We start from the raw sequence: 21,776 nt of genomic DNA, 5'->3' as shown, positions 1-21,776 counted from the left end.
TCAAATAATGGCTAATCATCTGAAATATGCAAGTAGTAGCAACTTTACATGCTGCTCATTCATAATCATTACTTCTGCCGGTGTGCTGTGGCAAGCTTTATGTTTGCGCTTGAGTACTTATTAGGCTATGTAGGTGATTAAAGGAGTAGTTCACTTTCAGAACAAGAATTTACAAATAATGTACTCACCCCCTTGTCGTCCAAGATGTTCATGTCTTCCTTTCTTCAGTCGTAAGGAAATTGTGTTTTTTGAGTAAAACATTTCAGGATTTCTCTCCATATAATGGACTTTTATGGTGCCCCCGAGTTTGAACTTCAAAAATGCACCTTCAAAGGGCTCTAAACAATCACAGCCGAGGAAAAAAGGGTCTTATCTAGCAAAACGATGGGTTATTTTCATCATGGCCATTGAATCATCCCCATATTCTGATTGGCTTCATCACTCTGTCTCCTCTCCACCAGTAAGCTGGTGTGTGGTGGGCGTTCTGGCGCACTATGGCTGCCGTCGCATCATCCAGGTGGATGCTGCACACTGGTGGTGGATGAGGAGATACCCCTGACACTGTAAAGCGCTTTGAGTGTCTAGAAAAGCGCTATAAAAATGTAACAAATTATTATTATTTTCTAAAAAAAAAATTAACATTTTTATACCTTTTATCCTCAAATGTTTGTCTTGTCTAGCTTGACAAGATGAGTGTTTGAGATTAAAAAGTATATAAGTTGTAAATGTTTTTAGAAAATAACTGATCATTTCGCTAGATAAGACCCTTCTTCCTCGGCTGGGATCATTTAGAGCCCTTTGAAGCTGCATTTAAACTGCTATTTGGAAGTTCAAACTCAGGGGCACCATAGAAGTCCATTATATGGAGAGAAATCCTGAAATGTTTTCCTCAAAAAACACCATTCTTTACGACTGAAGATTAGAAAGACACGAACATCTTGGATGACAAGGGGGTGAGTACATTATCTGTAAATTCCTGTTCTGAAAGTGAACTACTCCTTTAAAGGCTCATTATTATGATTTAAATGTTTATTAATAAACATTAGATTAGTCAACTAATCATTTCAAATGAACGACTACTAGTTGACCAGAAAAATCCTTAGTCGAGGGCAGCCCTAAATGGGAGTGAATGTGTGTGTTTTTACCCAGCAATCATAGTGTATAATAATACTCCAAGACTCCATATGTCACAGCCCTCATCATAGCCCTGTCTTTTCAGTACCTACAACACAAAACAATAAGTTTCAGCAGTTATTGAAAAGAATACTCGAAAATATACATATGTATATATATATGTATATGTATATAGACATCACACTGATGCAGAGAATTTAAAGCAATGTAGTGGCTACAAACTGTCCTTTGGTACAAATAACTAAGCACACAATGTCCCAGTTAATGTGTTTTTCATTATCAATGTAGTTCAAAACATTGGGGAGATGTTTATTGGTCTATACAGAATTCCCCAATCTGTTGGAAGAACAACCACTCACCTCGGGTGCTACAAAGTTGGCAGTATAGCAGGGCGTCATGAGGAGGCCATTGTCTGCCCGGAGCTGCTTGGCAAAACCGAAATCACAGATGCGCAGAGATTCTGGATTTCCAGACTCATCGACATAGAGAATATTACTGGGTTTTAGGTCCCTGTGCACAACCTTGAAGATAAAAAAAAAACATGATATTTAGGCAAAATAAGAAAAATGTACATATCCTCATTCTGTTCAAAAGTTCACACCCCTGGCTCTTAATGCATTGTGTTTCCTTTTGAAGCATCGGTGAGCATTTGAACCATCTGTAATAGTTGCAAATGAGTTCCTCAGTTGTCCTCAGTGTGAAAAGATGGATCTCATAATCATACAGTCATTGTTGGAAAGTGTTCAAATAGACAAAAATGCTGAAAAACCAAAGAATCTGTGGGACCTAAAGGATTTTAATGAAAGAAGAGCAGGCAGTTTAACTATTCTAGACAAACAAGGGACTCATGAACAACTATCACTAAACAAACAAACAAAAAAAAAAACAGCTGTGGATCATTCAGGTAACAACACAATATTAAGAATCAAGTGTGTTATTAATTAGTATATAGTACTAAGTCTTCTGGGAATGTGATTAAATCAAAAGTCTATGTGGAATCTATGTTGAAATTCGATCAAATATTTTTAAAAAATAAATTTAGTGTTAAAATTGCCCGCAATCCCTCTTTACTGTTATACTGGGGTAAGATTTCAATAAAGTGGTTTAATTTAATTGATTTAAGTCAATTTCATATTTCAAGTATTACAATTGCCCCTAATCCCACTTTACTATTATATCAGGGTACGATTTCACAGAAGAGTGGTTTAATTCAATTGATTCAAGTCCATTTTTTCATTTTTCAAGCACTGCTAAAATACATGCTATAAAAAGCTACAGGATGATATTAGGCCTCAGAAGCCTATCTATTGTGGTTCTTTTGGGAAAGATGTCAACATATAAACTATTTAATCACAATAAATGTTGCAAATAGAGGAGAGGGAACAGAGGGAGTAGAACAGAAGAGGGCCTAGGGAAGAGCCCTGGGGAACACCCTTAGAGAGGAGGGGGAAAGAAAGACTCTGTCACAAGCTGTGAATCATAATAACATATTGTGTGCTAGCGGCATGTTTTTATCTACAAGACAAATGTAATTGTGTTTGTCCATGCATGTTTTCTCACCCCTTGGGAGTGCAGGTATTCCACGGTCTTTGTGATAGTGTGCAGCACAGCACTAGCTTCTCTCTCTGAGAAAGATTTCTGCTTGAGGATTCTGTCCAGCAGTTCACCTCCTCGCATCAGCTCAGTGACCAGGTACACCTGCTTTCCATTATCATACACCTGCACCACAAGTGTTTTATTAAAAATATGGTGTGGTAGCATTTATAGCTTCCTGTTTTGTGTGCATTTATTACATTTCAATAATGCAGATGATCGAATTGTGAAATAAGAAGTTGTTGTACTTACATCTTTGAGAGTGATGATGTTGGGGTGCTGGCCGTATCTCAGCAGGATCTCAATCTCTTCTGATGGGTCGGTGTTTGTTTTATCAATCATCTATCAGAATTATACAATAAATTATGTATTAGTCACCTGATCACCACATGCATCTAAAACTATTTTAGTGTACATAGCCATCATCTTTTTGTTGATGACAGTTAAAAGAGCATTTAAAAGCAAATATACTACCAGTCAAAAGTATTTGACAGGAAGATTTTTAATGTTTTTTAAAGAAGTCACCAAGCCTGAATTTTTTTGATCCAAAGTACAGCAATAACAGTACAATTTTGAATAGTTTTGCTATTTAAAATAACTGTTTTCTATTTGAATTTATAAAATCTAATTTATTTAAAAGCTGAACTTGTAGCATCATTACTCCAGTCACATGAACCCTCAGAAACCATTCTAATATTTTTGCTGCTCAAAAAACAATTTATTATTATGTTGAAAACAGCTGAATAGACCTTTTCAGGTTTCTTTGATGAATAGAATGTTCAGAAGAACTGTATTCATCTGAAATAGAAATGCTTTAAATTGATTATTAATGATGATAAAGACATTTATAATGTTACAAAATACATTATAAATGTCTGTATCGTCACTTTTGATCCATTACAAATGCCCTTATCATTACTTTTGATCAATTTAAAGCATTCTTGCTAAATAAAAGTATTCATTTCTATAATATAATTTTACAACCCCCTCTTTTTTCAAATAGAAAGCAGTTATTTTAAATAGTAAAAATATTTCACAATACTACTGCTTTTGCTATATTTTGGATCAAATAAAAAGCAGGCTTGGTGAGCAGAAGAGAATTAAAAAAAAAAAAAAAAAAAGGTTAAAAATCTTACTGTTCAAAAACTTTTGACTGGTAGTGTATTTTTTTATTCACATTTTTTCTAATTAAAAAAAAAAGATTAATATTGTCTGAAACACAGGTTTTAGAATTCTTAATTATATTTATTTTCTACAAAGCATCAAAAAACGCTAAAAAAATTAAAAAATCAAATTCACTGTAAAATGCAGTTTCATCAAAAACAAAGTCAAAGATGCTTAGGTGTAACCTAATAATTCAAAGCCGCTTGTATGACGTCAGCACAATATTTAGAGAGGTTAACGGAATGAGGCTCTAACCTTCACTGCATACTCTGTGTTGGTTGCTTTGTGTATGCAGCGTTTGCAGACCGAGAAAGAGCCCATGCCGATGTCCTCCTTCAGTACGTAACCGTCACTGAACAAGAGGTTCTTACCGTGAAGCTGCTGCTTGGAGACGGATACACAAGAGAGTATTAGACCGGCCACATGCACACAAATACACACACATCTGCACCAATACTAAAATCTAATAATTACAATAAACACTGGTTGTATTCTCCATATTATTAATGCAGTTTGAACTCAATACAGCAAATACTAGATAACACAGAATGATGATATTACTAATACGGAGTAAAGCCATTTACTCATTTTTCCACTAATCGCATCCTTTATTAACATTGAACCACTGTATCATCTTCATCTCCATTAAAGTGCATCATGCTCACTCTTACATAAATCAAAGTGAAAAGGTAGAAATACTGCTATCTAGTGGTCAGCCATTTCAAGCTCACTTAATCATGGGTACATAGGAATCAAAACAATTTAGACTCTAACCTCAAGCAATTTAATTGTTTAATAAGTGAACACCCCTTAAACAGTCCTTGCAGGTTTTAAGGTCAGATATACTTATCACTTTTAGCATCGTGTGAAAATTATACAATTTATCGACTTTAAACGGCCCTGACAAGAAAAACTGGACACTGTAACTCATTAATACAGTTATTTTCAGATGTATTTCTACATATAATCGATAACTCACTTGTACTACAGGGTGTGGAGGGGGCTTAGATGGCTCTACTTTGCCCTCTTCCTCTAGCATTGCTGTGGCAACAAAGCTGAAGCCCCGGAAGAGCTGATGAGCCCCTGCGCTGGGGGGAACGCCTGGGGAATCTGAAATGCCAAGAAGCAAAGAAACCATGAAGCCCACACTCATATCCCATATTATCCATGCTGATGACATTTAAAAAAAATCTTGAAAGCTTGAAGATCAGGATGAAAATACCCTATACATGAAGAGAGAGGTCACCCAAAAATGAATATTGTAATCATTTTTGGATTTTGACAGCCTTCGGTATCTATCCACATTTATTATACATGTAAGAGCAACTTTCTGATAACATTCTGCTAAACAACTCCTTAATAGGTTTTGAACAATGTGAGGGTGAGTTATTGACAGAATGATCATTTTTAGGTGAACTATGTCTTTAAATTCTTCAGTAGTTTGTTTAAAATGTCAGCTGTTTTCACCATGGTCTAAAAATCGAACTGACCACCAGAAATAATGAGACATCCCTCACCTTTAGGGGTGCGAGAAGTGAACTCCGAGTCAAAGTAAAAGGTGTCATCAGGTCTGGCCACCGCTGGCTTGAATGGAGGTTTTATTTCTCTTCTGAAGAGTTTCTGAAAATGATTACAAAAATATATTTTCACACTCAACCATTACTGGAGACTTTAATAAAACTATTCATTTAGATCTACAGGAATCTGAAGAACTTACATTCCAATCAATTGTCATGAAGAATGAATGGCGTTTGATTTCCTCAGCTCCATCTGGTCCAGATCCTGGTAACAGGTAATGCATGAATAAAACTCTTAATGTGAAAATATAGCACAATAAATGAAATTATCTTGGCAACTACTTTTATCCGATGTCAATATAACTGACTTAAAGGAGAAGGTCACTTTCAGAATGAACATTTCCTGATTCATCCAAGATGTTAATGTCTTTCTTTCTTCAGTCGAAAAGAAATTAAGGTTTTTGAGGAAAACATTCCAGGATTTTTCTCCATACAATGGTCTTCAGTGGTGGCCAACGGGCTGAAGGTCCAAACTACAGTTTCAAAGCAGCTTCAAAGAGCTCTACACAATTCCAGCCGAGGAAAAAGAGTCTTATCTAGTGAAACGATCTGTTATTTTCTAAGAAGAATACAAATGTATATACAGGTGCATCTCAATAAATTAGAATGTTGTGGAAAAGTTCATTTATTTCAGCAATTCAACTCAAATTGCTCACATTTAACAAAAACCCAATTCACTATCTCAACAAATCTCAAAACACCTGCAAAGGTTTCCTGAGCCTTCAAAATGGTCTCTCAGTTTGGTTCACTAGGCTACACAATCATGGGGAAGACTGCTGATCTGACAGTTCTCCAGAAGACAATCATTGACACCCTTCACAAGGAGGGTAAGCCACAAACATTCATTGCCAAAAAAGGCTGTTCACAGAGTGCTGTATCCAAGCATGTAAACAGGAAGTTGAGTGGAAGGAAAAAGTGTGGAAGAAAAAAAGGCCAGTAATTAAAGTAAAAGGAGCCCCTACCAAGTATTGAGTACATATACAGTAAATACTTACCAAAAGGTCAACAATTCATTAAAATGTTTTATTGGTCTTATGAAGTATTCTTATTTTTTGAATTAGTGGGTTTTTGTTAAATGTGAGCCAAATCATCCCAATTAAAAGAACCAAAGACTTAAACTACTTCAGTCTGTGTGCATTGGATTTATTTAATACACAAGTTTCACAATTTGAGTTGAATTACTGAAATAAATGAACTTTTCCAGGACATTCTAATTTATTCAGATGCACCTGTACCTTTTAACCACAAATGCTCATCTTAAACTAGTGCAAACGTGCGAAGAAAGTCAAACAACCTTTACAAAACAAGGTAAAACAACAATGTTGGATGATTGCAAAGCTGCATTAAAAATGCAATTTGAAAATGGCCACCATTGAAGTCCACTTTATGGAGAAAATTCCAGGAATGTTTTCCTCAAAAAACGTAATTTCTTTACAGTTGAAGAAAGAAAGACATGAGTGAGTAAATTATCAGGTAATTGTCATTCTGCAAGTGAACTTCTCCTTTATATGAAAAAGGAAGTTTATTGCATGATTCATATTTTAAACAAATTTTTTTTAAAGAAGGATATATAAAACAATCGGATTGTGTATACATTACCCAGTCTGTTGGTGGGATTCCTCTTGAAAAGAGCTCTCAGTAAGCTCTGAGCCTCGGCGCTCAGGAACTGAGGCATGCCTAACCTTGCTCTGAAGAAAAAAACCCAAACAATAATCATGACTGAAAAACTGATCAACGTTCACAACATATGTGACCCTGGACCACAAAACCAGTCATAAGGTTAAGTTTTACAAAACTGAGATTTATACATCATATGAAAGCTCAATAAATAAGCTTTCTATTGATGTATGGTTTGTTAGGATAGGACCATATTTGGCCGAGATACATCTATTTGAAAATCTGGAATCTGAGGGTGCAAAAAAATCAAAATGCTGAGAAAATCACCTTTAAAGTTCTTAACAATGCATATTACTAATCAAAAATTACATTTTGATATATTTATAGTAGGAATTTTACAAAAAATCTTCATGGAACATGATCTTTACTAAATTTCCTAATGATTTTTGGCATAAAAGAAAAATCAATTTTGACTCATACTATGTATTTTTGGCTATTGCTACAAATAAACCCTAGCGACTTAAGACTGGTTTTGTGGTCCAGGGTCACATATGTGCTACTAAACAAAGGTTTCAGTATGTTTTTGAAAGAAGTTACTAAGTTAGAGAAGAAAGAACAGCATTCATTCGATATAGAATTTTCATAACATTCTAAATCAATTTAATGGCTTCTTGCTGAATAAAAGTATTAATTTAGTGTAGGCAAAGTCAACATTAATACATAATCGAGATCAATTTTTGTTTAACAGCTTATATTGTTTTTCTTCCAACAGCTTGCTAGAACCAAATTAGGCAAACCAATGAAACGGAAAAGGATGTACTGCAGACTATTTCCTAGAACAAAAAAAAAGCCCAATCATAACAAAAACTAATTTATTCTAAATGCTTCGTTTAAAAACAAATTTGACAATGTTATTTAAAGACTCTACAAAAAGAACAAAACTAAATGGATCCTCACTTCAAAATGAGATTCATTGTTTCTTTTCTGTCTTTTCCCTGAAATGGCAGTGAACCCGTAAGCATCTCAAACTGTAAAAAAAGAAAAAGAAAACAACCATATTAGACAAAATATAATTAACATCAAAGCATGTTTTCTCCACTTGAACAGCATGAATTTGTTCATACCATCAGTACCCCAAATGACCACCAGTCAGCACTGTGCGTGTGTCCCTGCCGATTAACCACCTCTGGAGCCATATACTCCACCGTCCCACAGAAGGAGTAAGCTTTCTTCTCATGGTCGATAGCCTCCTTACACAGTCCAAAATCTAACAGCGAAAAAAACAAAACCAATTACACCAAATTAACATCAAAGACTATCCTTTGGTAAACCAGTGTTTTAGTGTACCTGTGAGTTTGATATGTCCCTCTTCGTCCAGGAGGATGCTAGAAAACAGACCACAGAAAATTTATTTATGTCAATACAAGTTATTAAGTAGCAGAAATCATGTGTTTGTAAGGTCAAGAACAGTTGAGGTCAAAAGTTTACATCCCCCTTTCAGAATCAGCAAAATGTTAACTAGTTTACCAAAATAAGAGGGATCATACAAAATGCATGTTATTGTTTATTTAGTACTGACCTGAATGGGATATTTCACATAAAAGGTGTTAACATATAGTCCACAAGAGAAACTAGTAGTTGCATTTATAAAAATACTGCTTTCAAAAGTTTACATACACTAGACTCTTAATACTGTGTTCTTACCTGAATGATCGACAGCTGTTTTTTTTTGTTGTTCTTGTTGTTGTTTAGTGATAGTTCATGTCATGAGTCACTTGTTTGTCCTGAACAGTTAAACTGCCTGCTGTTTTTCAGAAAAATCTTCAGGTCCAACATTTTTGTGCATTTAAACTTTTTACCCAACAATGACTATGATTTTGAGATCCATGATTTCACACTGTGGACAACTGAAGGACTCATATGCAACTATTACACAATGTTCAAATGCTCACTGATGCTTCAGAAGGAAAAACCATGCATTAAGAGCTGGGGGTGAAAACTTTTGAATAGAATGGAGATGTCTACATTTATCTTATTTAGCCTAAATATCATATTTTTCCATTTAGTACTGCCCTTCAGAGGCTACAGAAGATGTTTCCCAGAAGAGAAAATAAGTTAAATTTACCCTGACCTACCAATTCAAAAAGTTTTCACCCCTGGCTCTTAATGCATGGTTTTTCCTTTTGGCGCATCAGTGAGTGTTTGAACCTTCTGTAATAGTTGCATGAGTCCCTCAGTTGTCCTCAGTGTGAAAAGATGGATCACAAAATCATATAGTCATTGTTGGAAAGGGGTGCTTCAAATACACAATGATAATGGAAAACCACGGAATTTGTGGGACCTGAAGGATTTTTCTGAAGAACAGCACGTAGTTTAACTGTTCAGGACAAACAAGAGACTTATAAACAACTATCCCTAAACAAAAAAAAAACTAAACAAAAAAACAGCTGTGGATGATTCAGGTAACAGCACAGTATAAAGAATCAACTGTATGTAAACTTTTGAACAGGATAATTTTTTATAAATTCAACTATTATTTTCTCTCGTGGACTATATGTAAGCGTCTTTTATGTGAAATGTCTTATCCAGGTCAGTACTAAATAAACAATAACATGCATTTTGTATAATCCCTCTCATTTTGATAAAATAATTAACATTTTGCCAATTCTGACCTCGACTGTATCTCCAATCAGTTTTTTGTTGTGTGTGTATATATTAAGTACTTCTCAGGTTTGAGATCTCTGTAGATGATGCCGAGACCGTGCAGGTGATCCAGACCCAGTGCCAGTTCAGCCAGATAAAACTTCACATCTTCTTCTGTGAACATAACCTGAACACCAAAGAGATTGTGTGAATACGAAGGAGACAAAGGCGAGAATACTGCACTCATTGTGATGAGTAATATATACCTCTTTTGACAGCCTCGTGAATAGATCCCCTCCTCTGAGGAAGTCCAGAATCAGATAGAGTTTACCCTCAGTCTGAAAAGCTGAACACACACACACCCACAAATCTCAAAAGTTAACACTGAAGTTAATCTGATCTGTTAATCATTATTGATAAACTCAGCTTCCTCTATAATATAAGGCCTCTGCGAAGCATGTAAAATGCAAGACTACAATGTTCAATTAATCGTAAATGAACATAATGACTGCAAACATGGACTCTGAACTATAAAACAACATTTTTACACTTTACATTAATTCAAGGAGCAGACTCATTCAAAAACACTGAATTGAAGTGATTCAATAAATCCTACTCAATAGCGCAGCAAGCCAATAATGGTGCTTTTTGTGACATTTAAAGGTACAGTTAAAACAAAATAATTAAAATCGTCATAATTCGCTCATCGTCATGTCATTAAAGTTTCAAAAGAGATGCAAATGCCAAACATTAAGCTGTTATTCACTACCTTCCCATCCAGTGAGCAGTTAACTACTGCAACTAAATTGAGTCAGTGAGTTGAATCTGAGAATCAGAGTAGATTGATTTGTGACTGAGTCACTGAATCAACGTATTCTTTGAAATGATCCAACTCAATCAGACTGAACTTCATAGAAGACATTTAGTGACTAACTTAAATTTATTCATGTTCAAAGAAATCTATTATGTGACCTCTGAAGTCACTTTTATAATACTTTAATGGTGCTTCTGCAGTCAACATTTATTGAAATTACATGGGAACGCAGGACCGGTACAGTCCCCAGAATCTTTCCTTTTGTTTTCCATGGAGTTTTATGGATTTGGAATCACATGAAATGAAAAAAAAAAAAAGGATATTTGGGAAATTTTGGGTAAACTAATATTTAAAGAAAGGGAAATGTATGGGAACATATTGGTAATGTATCATCACACTAACTCACCATAATGGAGTTTAACCACAAACGGATGGTTGACGTCTGCCAGGATGTCTCTTTCCATTTTAGTTCTCACACGATCCCTCACTGTGACAAGAACAAGTTCACATAAGTTTTGAGGAAATATTTGGCCACAGCTTACATTAAGTCAACTCGAGCATGAAAGCATTTATTGCTGCAAGCGACTGAGGCATCAGCAGATTCAACTTAGCGGAAGTCTGAAGCAGAAGTTTATCAGATAGCATGTGTTCGGAGGAAGTGTTGTTATCAGCTCTCATTAGATCTGTCAAGGCCTCTCCTTTTAGGAATGGAGAGAAAGGAGGAGGAGAGAAGAAGAGAGAGCTACTGAGATTTCAGTGAACTGACACCTGAACCTAAAACCTCAGGTTTGTAACTATGGTGGGATTTTCTGTCATTGGGGTGCAAACTAAAAACAACAGGAAGTGAGCGTACCCACAGAAGAGTTACCGTTAATCTGTGACCTCACTGACACTGACACAAATTTGCATTTAGAGTTGAGGGAATATGGCATAAAAATGCCAAAATGTTGTGTATACTGACAGTGCGAATTACATTTGATAGGTTTGACATAGTATAAAAGCTGGGAAGTTGAAATAGTAAATTTATCATTGGTGTAATCCTCAGGGTTGGTATTTGTGGTTACACAAAAACTGGGAGTGACAGAGTACAGAACGAAAAACAGGCCAGGAGAACAATGTGAAATGAAAGTAGCTGTTGTTGTAGCACTGTTTGTGTTAGCAAAGGAAGCTTGTGTGGTTTGTGGTGTGTGTGCTTGTATGTTTACACTGATGCTGTACCTTTGAGGGTGGCCTTTCTTAGGACCTTCATGGCGTAGAGCTGGTTACTATCAGGAGGGGTTACCTTTCGCACCAAAAACACCTGTGTGCACACAAATACAAAAATATGCTTTCACTCTACAGCATTTTTCAACTGTTGTGCTCAATGGGCCCTGGGATATTTATTTCTATTTAAAAAATCATTTTTTCAGGTAGTTGAGGGCAAAATTTACAATAAAAGAACTGGTTCATTTTTATTTTATGAGTTAAAAAACTTCCCACAGGAAGTGGTATTGGTTTGAATGACAGGAAGAGAACTTGACTGAACTTTAATTCAAAGAAATTCAATGCCATTAACTGTAAATATTATTATTATGCTAAATGATGTCACATTTATTAGCAAAAAGGTTCTTTAAATGTCTTTCCATTGAGATTAAATGCTGTTCAGGATAGAATATATTTTCAGGCAAAGTAGAGCATGCTACCGTACATTGTCCAACCCCACTCATTCTGTTCATTTTACTTGTGCAGCTCTTTAAAAGGGTCATAAATTGCATACCCAGAAACATTAAATAGTGAAATAAGATTCCTTCCTTGACATTTCTTTATATTTGTGTATCGAAAACATTTTTTGATTGACTCCTATCTGATTTTCTATGTTTAAAAAAAAAATGGTCTTTTTTATTTGGGCTAGTTAAATTAATTTTCGGGCTACCAAAATTGGAAGAGTACCTGCCTGAAGGGCTACCAGAGATTTAGAAATTTTGCCAGCCCCGACATGGTTTTAAAGATCTTTAGCTTGACTGTTGATGTAATGGTAACACTTTAAAATATCGGTAAAATCCATATATCCATATCCATATATAAGCTTAATAAGAGAAACACACATCAAAGTCAACAAACATAGGGTGACAATATGCAGAGTATTTAAATCGGTTTGAATGCAGCAAATGATGTAGGGTTGCCAAATCAACATTTTTTCTACGGAATTGGGCTAATTTTGAACAGTTGTGGCGGGTTAATTTTCTCCCGTGGGTTAAAAGTTTAAAATATTGCATAAATTTCACTTGGCTGAAATGCTTTTATTGAAACATTTTGCATTCTATCTGTAATCAAACTGTGGTAGATATTAGTTTTGTGCAGGATGGCCACTGTGATAGAAAGCTTTTTAGCTGTGTTTATGATCTGCATAATGACGACTGTAAAATATGTAGTTTTGGTATGGAAATGACATATTTTGATACCAAAACTAGGACCCCAACCCTCACCTGACCTACATTTTAACTAAAATATGGCCACCCTAACAAACACACAAAAAGCTCTATGATTTTGTGAAGTACTCAAAGTACTCAGCTTATAAGAGTCTCTTTACCTTTCCAAAGGACCCCTGCCCCAGCACTTTGAGCAGCTCGAACTGTGAGGGGTCCGCCTTCTCTGCCCCCTCCTTAACAACATGTGTGATGTTGATCTCCTTAATGTCACCATCTTCCTACAACACAAGAGACAAAGATGGATATCAACCACAGCTTCTGTCAGGATAGCTGGCATAAAACATACAGAGTACACAGCTGATTGGTCAGGAAGACAAGCTTGATTATTATAGTGCAAAGCTGGCTTAAGTGGACATAATCTCCCATGCAGGAGGACAATGAACGATAAGCCATTTTCTTTAAACATTTGACAGTAACTGCAGAGCGGATTATCATGTACTGTATGTCACTGACCCAGGCTCACTATTTCAAGATTGAATCAATACCACTGTCACTGAAAAATATTGTGGCTCTTGTGACCTAAACATTATGAGAGCTGAATTAGGCTCAGAGGAGGATTTAGCTTTTCAAGCGCCACCTGTATTAAAAATGAATATACTGTATTAAATTACATCAAGGATGTTTCAGGGAATAGTTGCACCTACTTTGAATTTAACCTACAACTTCTGTGTAATCATCCAAGACCATTAAGATACCACCACCACTTGTTATTTGATTCATTTGCAAGTTTTAGCAGCAGGGGTGCAGTTGAGATGAGTGAGGAGAAGCTCATGCCATTTAAAGCAACAAATAAAAAAAACACTTTAAACCTATCAGATCAGAGAGTGTGATGACTAGCAGTTTATCCATCATTACAGCTGATAGAAAACATGGGCTCTGCTGAAAGTAAAGTGTTATGTCACATTTCCCCTGTGACTACAGAGAAAGAGAGGGGGTAAACATGTTTAGGAGGAAATGGTTAATGGTTGAATTAAAATTAAACCCTGCATTCTGAGAACACGGTGCAATAAAAGCACAAACACTGCTCACTAACACGCTAACATGTCAAACCCACTTAGACTAATATCAGAAAAACAGCTGCTAGGACACAACCCACAGTGCTGACTAATTAACCAACAAAATTGTCACTGGAATGGAAATATTAACAAGTAGTCAATAATTAAATCATTTAAAGGGATAGCTAAACCCAAAGTTACAATTCCGTCACCTTTTACTCATCTGAACCTCTATGGCTTTAGTCAGTGGAACTCAAAAGTTATTTAGAGAAAAACCTCAGTGGGTTTTTATTTCCATACAATGGAAGTCAATGGTCATCAGAAGAAGAAGTCACACTGGTTTGAATGCCATGTGGGTTAGAATATCGAGGGAAAGTCCATTTATTTCAATAGTTTGTTTCAAATAGTGAAACTTGTGTGTTATATTAGTTCACTACACACAAAGTGAAATATTTCAAGCCTTTATTTGTTTCAATTTGGATGATTATGGATTAAAGACAGAAAAAAACAAAAAACAAATCCAGTATTTCACAAAATTAGAACATTTCATGTGACCAATAAAAAAAGGATCTTAAACACATGTTGGCCTTCTGAAAAGTGTGTTCATGTACTGTATTATGTCCTCAGTACTTTGTTGGGCCTCCTTTTGCACTAATTCCAGCATCAAGGTGGCGTGGCATGGAGGCGATCAGCCTTTGACACAGTTGAGGTGTTATGGTAGCCCAAGTTGTTTTGATATTGGCCTTCAGCTCGTCTGCATTTCGGGGTCTCTGTTCCCTCATCTTCCTTTTGACAATACCCCATTGATTTTCAATGGGGTTTAAGTCAGGCGAGTTTGCCGGCCAATCAAGTACAGTTATTCCATGGCAATTAAACCAGGTACTGGTAGTTTTGGCTTTGTGGGCAGGTGCCAAATCCCGCTGAAAAATAAAATCATCATCTCCAAAAGCTTGTCGGCAGCAGAAATGCTCTAAAATTTCCTGGTAGACAGCTGCATTGACTGTGGACTTGATAAAAGACAATGGACCCACACCAGCAGATGACATGGCTCCCCAAACCATCACTGACTGTGGAAACTTCACACTGGACTTTAAGCAGCTTGACTTTTGTGCTTCTCCGGTATTCCTCCAGACTCTGGGACCTTGATTTCCAAAGGAAATGTAAAATTAGCTTTCATCTGAAAACAGGACTTGGGACCACTGGGCAACAGACCAGTACTTTTTCTCCTTAGCCCAGCACAGACGTTGTTTTTAGTTCAGGAGTGGCTAGACCCATGGAATTCTACAGCTGTAGCCCATGTCATGCAGACGTCTGACACCAGCCTCAGTCCACTCCTTATGAAGCTCCCTCAGATTTCTGAACCGCCCTTGCTTGACAATCCTCTCAAGGCTACGGTCATCCCTGTCACTTGTGCACCTTTTCCGGCCACATTTTTCCCTTCCTCTTAAAGGAGAAGTCCGGTGTGATTTTGACCTAAAGTGTATTGAATCACGATACCGAGTGTGAACGTACCTTGAATATCTCATCTCGGTTTGTGTCCTGCTGTCCGAAATCTGGGGTCAGTTAGCCAATGCTAACAACAGGTTGTCAATGAGAGTCAATAGGGCATCGAAGAAGCCATGTAAATAAATCACTGTTTTATGCCATTTACGAGGCACAAAGTAGCTCCACACTTCATTGGTAGACTTCCAATGGCCCTGACATTTAAAACGAGACATTGAGAACTTTGAAAAAGCACCGGTAGTTTATTTACGAGAAGATTTATACAGACATTCCCCTTAGTAAAATCACCGGCCGCCGCCATCTTGAATTCAGTCACAATAAGTCGAGTGACGAGCAGGAAGGAACTTATCAGGTTATCAGCTTATCAGGTTGTAGTTTCCTTCCTGCTCGACACTCGACTTATCGTGACTAAATTCAAGATGGCGGCGACCAGATTTTTTTCTTGCAGGAACTGTCTGTATAAATCTTCTCGTAAATAAACTACCGGTGCTTTTTCTGAGTTCTCAATGTCTCGTTTTAAATGTCAGGGCCCTTGGAAGTCTACCAATGAAGTGTGGAGCTACTTTGTGCCTCGTAAATGGCATAAAACAGTGATTTATTTACATGGCTACTTCGATGCCCTATTGACTCTCATTGACAACCTGTTGTTAGCATTGGCTAACTGACCCCAGATTTCGGACAGCAGGACACAAACCGAGATGAGATATTCAAGGTACGTTCACACTCGGTATCATGATTCAATACACTTTAGGTCAATATCACACCGGACTTCTCCTTTAACACTCTGTTAATATACTTTGATACTGTGCTCTGTGAGCATCCAGCTTCTTTTGCAATTGCCTTTTGAGACTTTTCATCCTTATGGAAGGTGTCAATGTTGGTCTTCCGCACAACCGTCAAGTCAGCAGTCTTCCCCATGATTCTGAAGCCTACTAAGCCAGACTGAGACCATTTAAAGGCTGAGGAAACCTTTGCAGGTGTTTTGCGTTAATTAGCTGACTAGATTGGGACACAGGGAGCCTACAATGTTGAACTTTGTCATGATATTCTCATTTTGCGAAATACTGGATTTTTTTTTTAACATTTTTTTATCTTTAATCCATAATCATTCAAATTGAAACAAATAAAGGCTTGAAATATTTTACTTTGTGTGTAGTAAACTAATATAACATACAAGTTTCACTTTTTGAAACAAATTATTGAAATAAATGGACTTTCCCTCGATATTCAATTTTTTTGGCACATACCTGTAAATATATATGCATCAGGGGCATTTCCCCCAAGGAGGCCGGGGGTTAGGTTAAATCATAATTCAAAAACTCCTTATTACAAAATATGACATGAAAAAGTGTATAAATCACTCGTTTTTCTAAAGTAAAACAGTCCAGAGACACCAGCAGGTAAAGTTACGGTGGGAGTCCGCGTCATTCTCACCTCCCCTGAGCCCATTGAGTTTTAACAGAACCCCCTTAAAGCGTACAGTGGGTTTGATGGGGGTAATTGAGAATGAATGGGGGAAAGTCACTTGACAGCAGGCAATGCCTCCATCGCGGTATGATTGGATATGACTAGTTGTGTTCGCCTGTGATTGGTTCAAACGATAAATCCCACCCCCTTTTGTGTCCGCGAACACGAAGTAAGCAATAACTGATGAAGGGCCGTTGAATTCTTTGGAAAATACTTACCACACCTCAAGCCATCGATCAGATGATATATTTCAAGACATTTGTCTGGTTTTTGTTCTTAAAACGCTATTGTGAGTAGAACTAAGGCATCCAACGCCTTTGTTGCTAATTCCAAAACGTAATTTTAGACCTAGTAACGACGCTTGAGCCGTTGATAGCAGACTAATGCAGTTAATAATGAAATTTTTAGACAAACATACAGACGAAAAGACAGTCTGTCTGTCTGTGCATCTCTCAAAAGTGATCGGCAGCAGCGTCTCTACTAATAGTGTTTCTTCAAGACCATGCCGTTGTTATCTCGCTTGTGAGAAATGTCATGTTTTCAAGTTGTTAATCGTCAGAGCAGCGCTAACAACATTAGCGCATATGCCAACGTGTGTGCGTCTGTAAGGGAGAGAGAGTGGGACAAATAGAGTATGTGCTTTCTGTACATAATAAAACGTCATTTTGTGGCAAAAACAGGGAAATAATCTGTCGTTTTTATCCTATTGTTTACTGTATTTATTTATTTGGCCAGTGTCGTTATGGGTTTTGGTTATTTTGCTGTTTTAGGCTGTAAGGACCTTTCAAATAACTAAAATAGTGTGGCGTTATATAGACATTTAATGTGGCCAAGAGTTGCCTGGAACTAAGTTCTCCATGCATTTCCCTGAAAATAATACATGCCTTAGAACATTTGTCAGCCAATCAGATTTAAGCATTCAATCATAGTATAATCAGTCAAAATTAACAACATAATGGCAGTAATGGTAAGACTAATAAAAACAAAAGTAAACAACTCACTAAACGCACCAAAATCTCAAGACAATCAGAAAAAAACGTAACAAATGCTAGTCTAGGTGGATGTTAGGAATTCAGTGTATGTTCACCAACTTTTCTGCACATGAATCAAGTCTTAGAGTCTTAAGTAGCATGGGTATATTTGTAGCAATAGCCAACAATATGGGTCAAAATGATATTTTTTTCTTTTATGCCAAAAATCAATAGGATATTAAGTAAAGATCATGTTTCATGAGGATATTTTGTAATTTTCCATTTTTATATAACGTAAATATATCAATATATGAATTTTTTGATTAGTAATATGCATTGCTAAGAACTTCATTTGGACAACTTTAAAGGTGATTTTCTCAATATTTTGATTTTTGTTTTGCACCCCAGATTCCAGATTTTCAAATAGCTGTATCTCTGCCAAATATTCAGCTTTCAGATGATATATAAATCTCAATTTTGAAAAATTGACCCATATGACACAATTCACAATTAGGCCCTGAGCTCATCTAATTACCTGATTTCTTTAGGATTAAAAACCTTCTGAATTATTATCATACATTATTATTCTCATTACTTCATATATCAAAGTTATTTACTTCAAAAACTTCTCAGTTTTATCAAAGTCTGAAATTTGTTGCAGGTTTAATGGCGAACATAAAGTTAAAAAAGGAGGAATTCTGCATTTGACAGCTTTTAGGGTGTTGCTAACACTTGTAACATAAAAAGAGAAACAAACAGTGTCACAGAGCACATTTTAAAGCTGTTTTCCCACAGATGTACCACATAAAAGACGCATTTGATGTCAAGTCTTGAGAAGGACGACAAAATTCAAGTTACAAACATCTGACAAAATCAAACAAAAAGTGTTTGACTTGTAAAATGACATTCTAAGCAATTAATTAAAGAAAGGTTTGTTTACACATACATACAACCAGTGTGGCCCAATTCAACAAAACAAACCTAACATTTTGTCTCAAAACACAATCGCCCTAGCAACAAACTAACAGCAACTCCTTTACTGTGTGTATGTGCGTACTGACCGTCCACGTTGTATGTTCATCGGTTAAAGCTGCACTAGACTGAGCAGAGTTTGTGGTGCTGTTCGTCTCCTCTCTGGACTGAGTGGCATTTGCTATAGTCTTACTGTGCTGCCTCTTGAACAGGTAGAGAGTCAACAATTGACTGACTTTAAACTTCCTCTTCTCTTTATCCATCTCTTCATCCCTCCTCTAGCCAGGGCATTCCACTGTTACCCCCATCCGCCTGCAGTCGGGGCAGCCATGGACAACAAAACTCATCCCAGAGAGGGAGTAAGCAGAGTCTGGCAGTGTGTGTGAGAGAGTATGGGAGTCAGGGTGTGTGCTCTACCCTACTCGACAACTACAGTGAGACACGCAGGAAGAGGAAGGAAGAGACTGAGACCTGAAAACAGAACTGGTGAGAGAAAAAAAACAGCGAGAGAGAAAGAGAGAGTGAAAGAGAGAGATAGGAAGGGAGGATGTGACAGTAATGCGTGACAGATGGGCTAATAACAAAGATAGAGGAAAGAATTTTTAAATAATTTTATTATGTGTTTTAAATTATATGTGACCCTGGACCACAAAACCAGGGTCAGTTTTTTAAAATTGAGATTTATACATCTGAAAGCTGAATAAATACACTTTCCATTGATGTATCGTTTATGATTTGATAATATTTGGCCAAGATACAACTATTTGAAAATTTGGAATCTTGAGAGTACAAAAAAAAATAAATATTGAGAAAATCACCTTTAAAGTGGTGCAACTTAAGTTCTTAGCAATGCATATTACTAATCAAAAATGAAGTTTTAATATATTTACAGTAGGACATTTACAAAATATCTTCATGGAACATGATCTTTACTTAATATCCTAATGATTTTTGGCATAAAAGAAAAACGTACAGTGAATTAAAAGATGTAACCGAATGTTTGTTTCTGTCGGGTGGACACTTAAATGCTCATCCTGTCCCATAATGCCTTGCTGATTTCCTCTCTCAGCATTCTCCTCCCTCACTGTCAAGAGAGCTAAATATACTATGGTGTTTTTAAAACATACAGGTTCTTCCTCTGACCCTGATTAGCCCAGCCCAATACCACAAGAGGAAGTCATAATCAATCGGCTATTAAAGGTCACTTTTTGGCATGTCCCAGCGCTCCTCTTCCTCTACTGTAAATCCTGTTAGAACCCAAGCTGACAGACAGAATGACAGAGCTCAAAGAAGAAAGCCGGATGGCAGCAGAAAGCTCTGAGATCTTACCTTCTCACTGATATCAGCAAACTCTTTCTCTACCCAGGTGATCTGTGACTTGTACTGCTCATGTAGGGTTGGGGAGGAAGAAGCGAACAAAGAGAGAATCAAACTGAGAACAAAATGACTGTTTTCTTTACATTTCCACACTCCAGTGCCCTGATAAAGCACCTACGAATTCAAGAATCCTCTCTTTACCAAAGTTCTGATAGTTAAAGAGATAGCTCAGCCAAAAATGAAATCCTGTCAAAACCTTCGTTCATCTTCGGAAACCAATTTAAATATTTTTGATAAAAGCTTTCTGATTCTGCGTAGACGACAACACAACTGAGACGTTCAAGGTCCAGAAATGTAGTAAGGACATCGCTAAAATAGTCCATGTGACATCAGTAGTTCAACAGTAATGGTTTGAAGCTACGTGAATACTTTTTGTGCACAAAGAAAACAAAAATAACGACTTAATCCAACAATTTCTTCTTTTCTGCATCAGTCTTCGACACAAGTTCACAAGAGTACCATGCCGCAAGTGTGTAGTGCTGCTGAAATTAAAATAAAGATCTTAATTTGTGTTCCAAAGATGAACAAAGGTCTTACAGATTTGGAACGACATGAGAGTGAGTAATTAATGACAGAATTTTCATTTTTGGGTGAACTATCCCTTTTAAAGGAGTAGTTCACTTTCAGAACAAAAATTTACAGATAATGTACTCACCCCCTTGTCATCCAAGATCTTCATGTCTTTCTTTCTTCAGTCGTAAGGAAATGTTTTTTGAGTAAAACATTTCAGGATTTCTCTCCATATAATGGACTTCTATGGTGCCCCCGAGTTTGAACTTCCAAAATAAAGCTTCAAAGGCCTCTAAACGATCACAGGCGAGAAAAGAAGAGTTATCTAGCAAAAAATTCGAAAAAAAAAAAAAACAATTTATATACTTTTTAAACCTCAAATGCTCATCTTGTCTAGCTCGGCAAGACGAGCGTTTGAGATTAAAAAGTAAATAAGTTGTAAATGTTTTTAGACATTTTAAAATAACCAATTGTTTCGCTAGATAAGACTCTTCTTCCTCGGCTGGGATCATATAGAGCCCTTTGAAGCTACATTTAAACTGAGTTTCGAAAGTTCAAACTCTGGGGCACCATAGAAGTCCATTATATGGAGAGAAATCCTGAAATGTTTTCCTCAAAAAACACCATTCTTTACGACTGAAGAAAGAAAGACATGAAAATCTTGGATGACAAGGGGGTGAGTACATTATCTGTAAATTTTTGTTTTGAAAGTGAACTACTCCTTTAAGTCAGTGAGTTGAAATCAAGAACCAGATCACTAATGGTGTGTTCACACTTGTAGTTTGGTTTGTTTGATTTATTTGGTCCGGACCAAAAAAGAAAAAAGATACATTTGTTTCTTGTTCTGCTTAGCGTTAACAGGCATTTTTGACAGGAAACCTAAAGATACCGAACCTAAATGCATAGTGATACATTCACAACCTGATCGGTCGGGTTGAATGATGTATATTTCGTGACAGAACGCACTAAAC

The 21,776-nt window shown here is 36.6% G+C and overlaps 1 protein-coding gene across 3 annotated transcripts in view; it reads right to left on the bottom strand.

The window, feature by feature from the left end:
* Nucleotides 1-1,141: 1,141 nt before the first annotated feature.
* rps6ka1 (ribosomal protein S6 kinase a, polypeptide 1) overlaps nucleotides 1,142-21,776 on the bottom strand; it is a 74,732-nt gene continuing 54,097 nt past the window's right edge. Inside the window, exons 2-19 of one of the 3 annotated variants that reach the window (XM_073826638.1) lie at nucleotides 20,248-20,301; nucleotides 13,112-13,228; nucleotides 11,761-11,842; nucleotides 10,949-11,029; nucleotides 9,995-10,074; nucleotides 9,809-9,915; nucleotides 8,433-8,470; nucleotides 8,210-8,352; nucleotides 8,043-8,113; nucleotides 7,068-7,156; nucleotides 5,609-5,673; nucleotides 5,409-5,511; nucleotides 4,871-5,001; nucleotides 4,147-4,272; nucleotides 2,980-3,069; nucleotides 2,695-2,853; nucleotides 1,494-1,655; nucleotides 1,142-1,222 (exon numbers count right to left, since the gene is read on the bottom strand). In XM_073826638.1, coding sequence (XP_073682739.1) covers nucleotides 1,142-1,222; nucleotides 1,494-1,655; nucleotides 2,695-2,853; nucleotides 2,980-3,069; nucleotides 4,147-4,272; nucleotides 4,871-5,001; nucleotides 5,409-5,511; nucleotides 5,609-5,673; nucleotides 7,068-7,156; nucleotides 8,043-8,113; nucleotides 8,210-8,352; nucleotides 8,433-8,470; nucleotides 9,809-9,915; nucleotides 9,995-10,074; nucleotides 10,949-11,029; nucleotides 11,761-11,791 — 1,557 coding nt within the window. In that variant the 5' untranslated portion in view covers nucleotides 11,792-11,842; nucleotides 13,112-13,228; nucleotides 20,248-20,301. Of the gene's footprint in view, nucleotides 1,223-1,493; nucleotides 1,656-2,694; nucleotides 2,854-2,979; nucleotides 3,070-4,146; nucleotides 4,276-4,870; nucleotides 5,002-5,408; nucleotides 5,512-5,608; nucleotides 5,674-7,067; nucleotides 7,157-8,042; nucleotides 8,114-8,209; nucleotides 8,353-8,432; nucleotides 8,471-9,808; nucleotides 9,916-9,994; nucleotides 10,075-10,948; nucleotides 11,030-11,760; nucleotides 11,843-13,111; nucleotides 13,229-19,007; nucleotides 19,299-20,247; nucleotides 20,302-21,776 lie in introns of those variants that run through there. The other 2 variants (XM_073826636.1, XM_073826637.1) reach the window with 2 other exon arrangements.

The sequence above is a fragment of the Garra rufa genome, chromosome 21 (genome assembly GCF_049309525.1).
Source record: "Garra rufa chromosome 21, GarRuf1.0, whole genome shotgun sequence".
Lineage (NCBI taxonomy): Eukaryota > Metazoa > Chordata > Actinopteri > Cypriniformes > Cyprinidae > Garra > Garra rufa.
The sequence above is the reverse complement of the archived record's forward strand: the minus strand, read 5'-3'. Positions and strand labels throughout refer to the sequence as shown.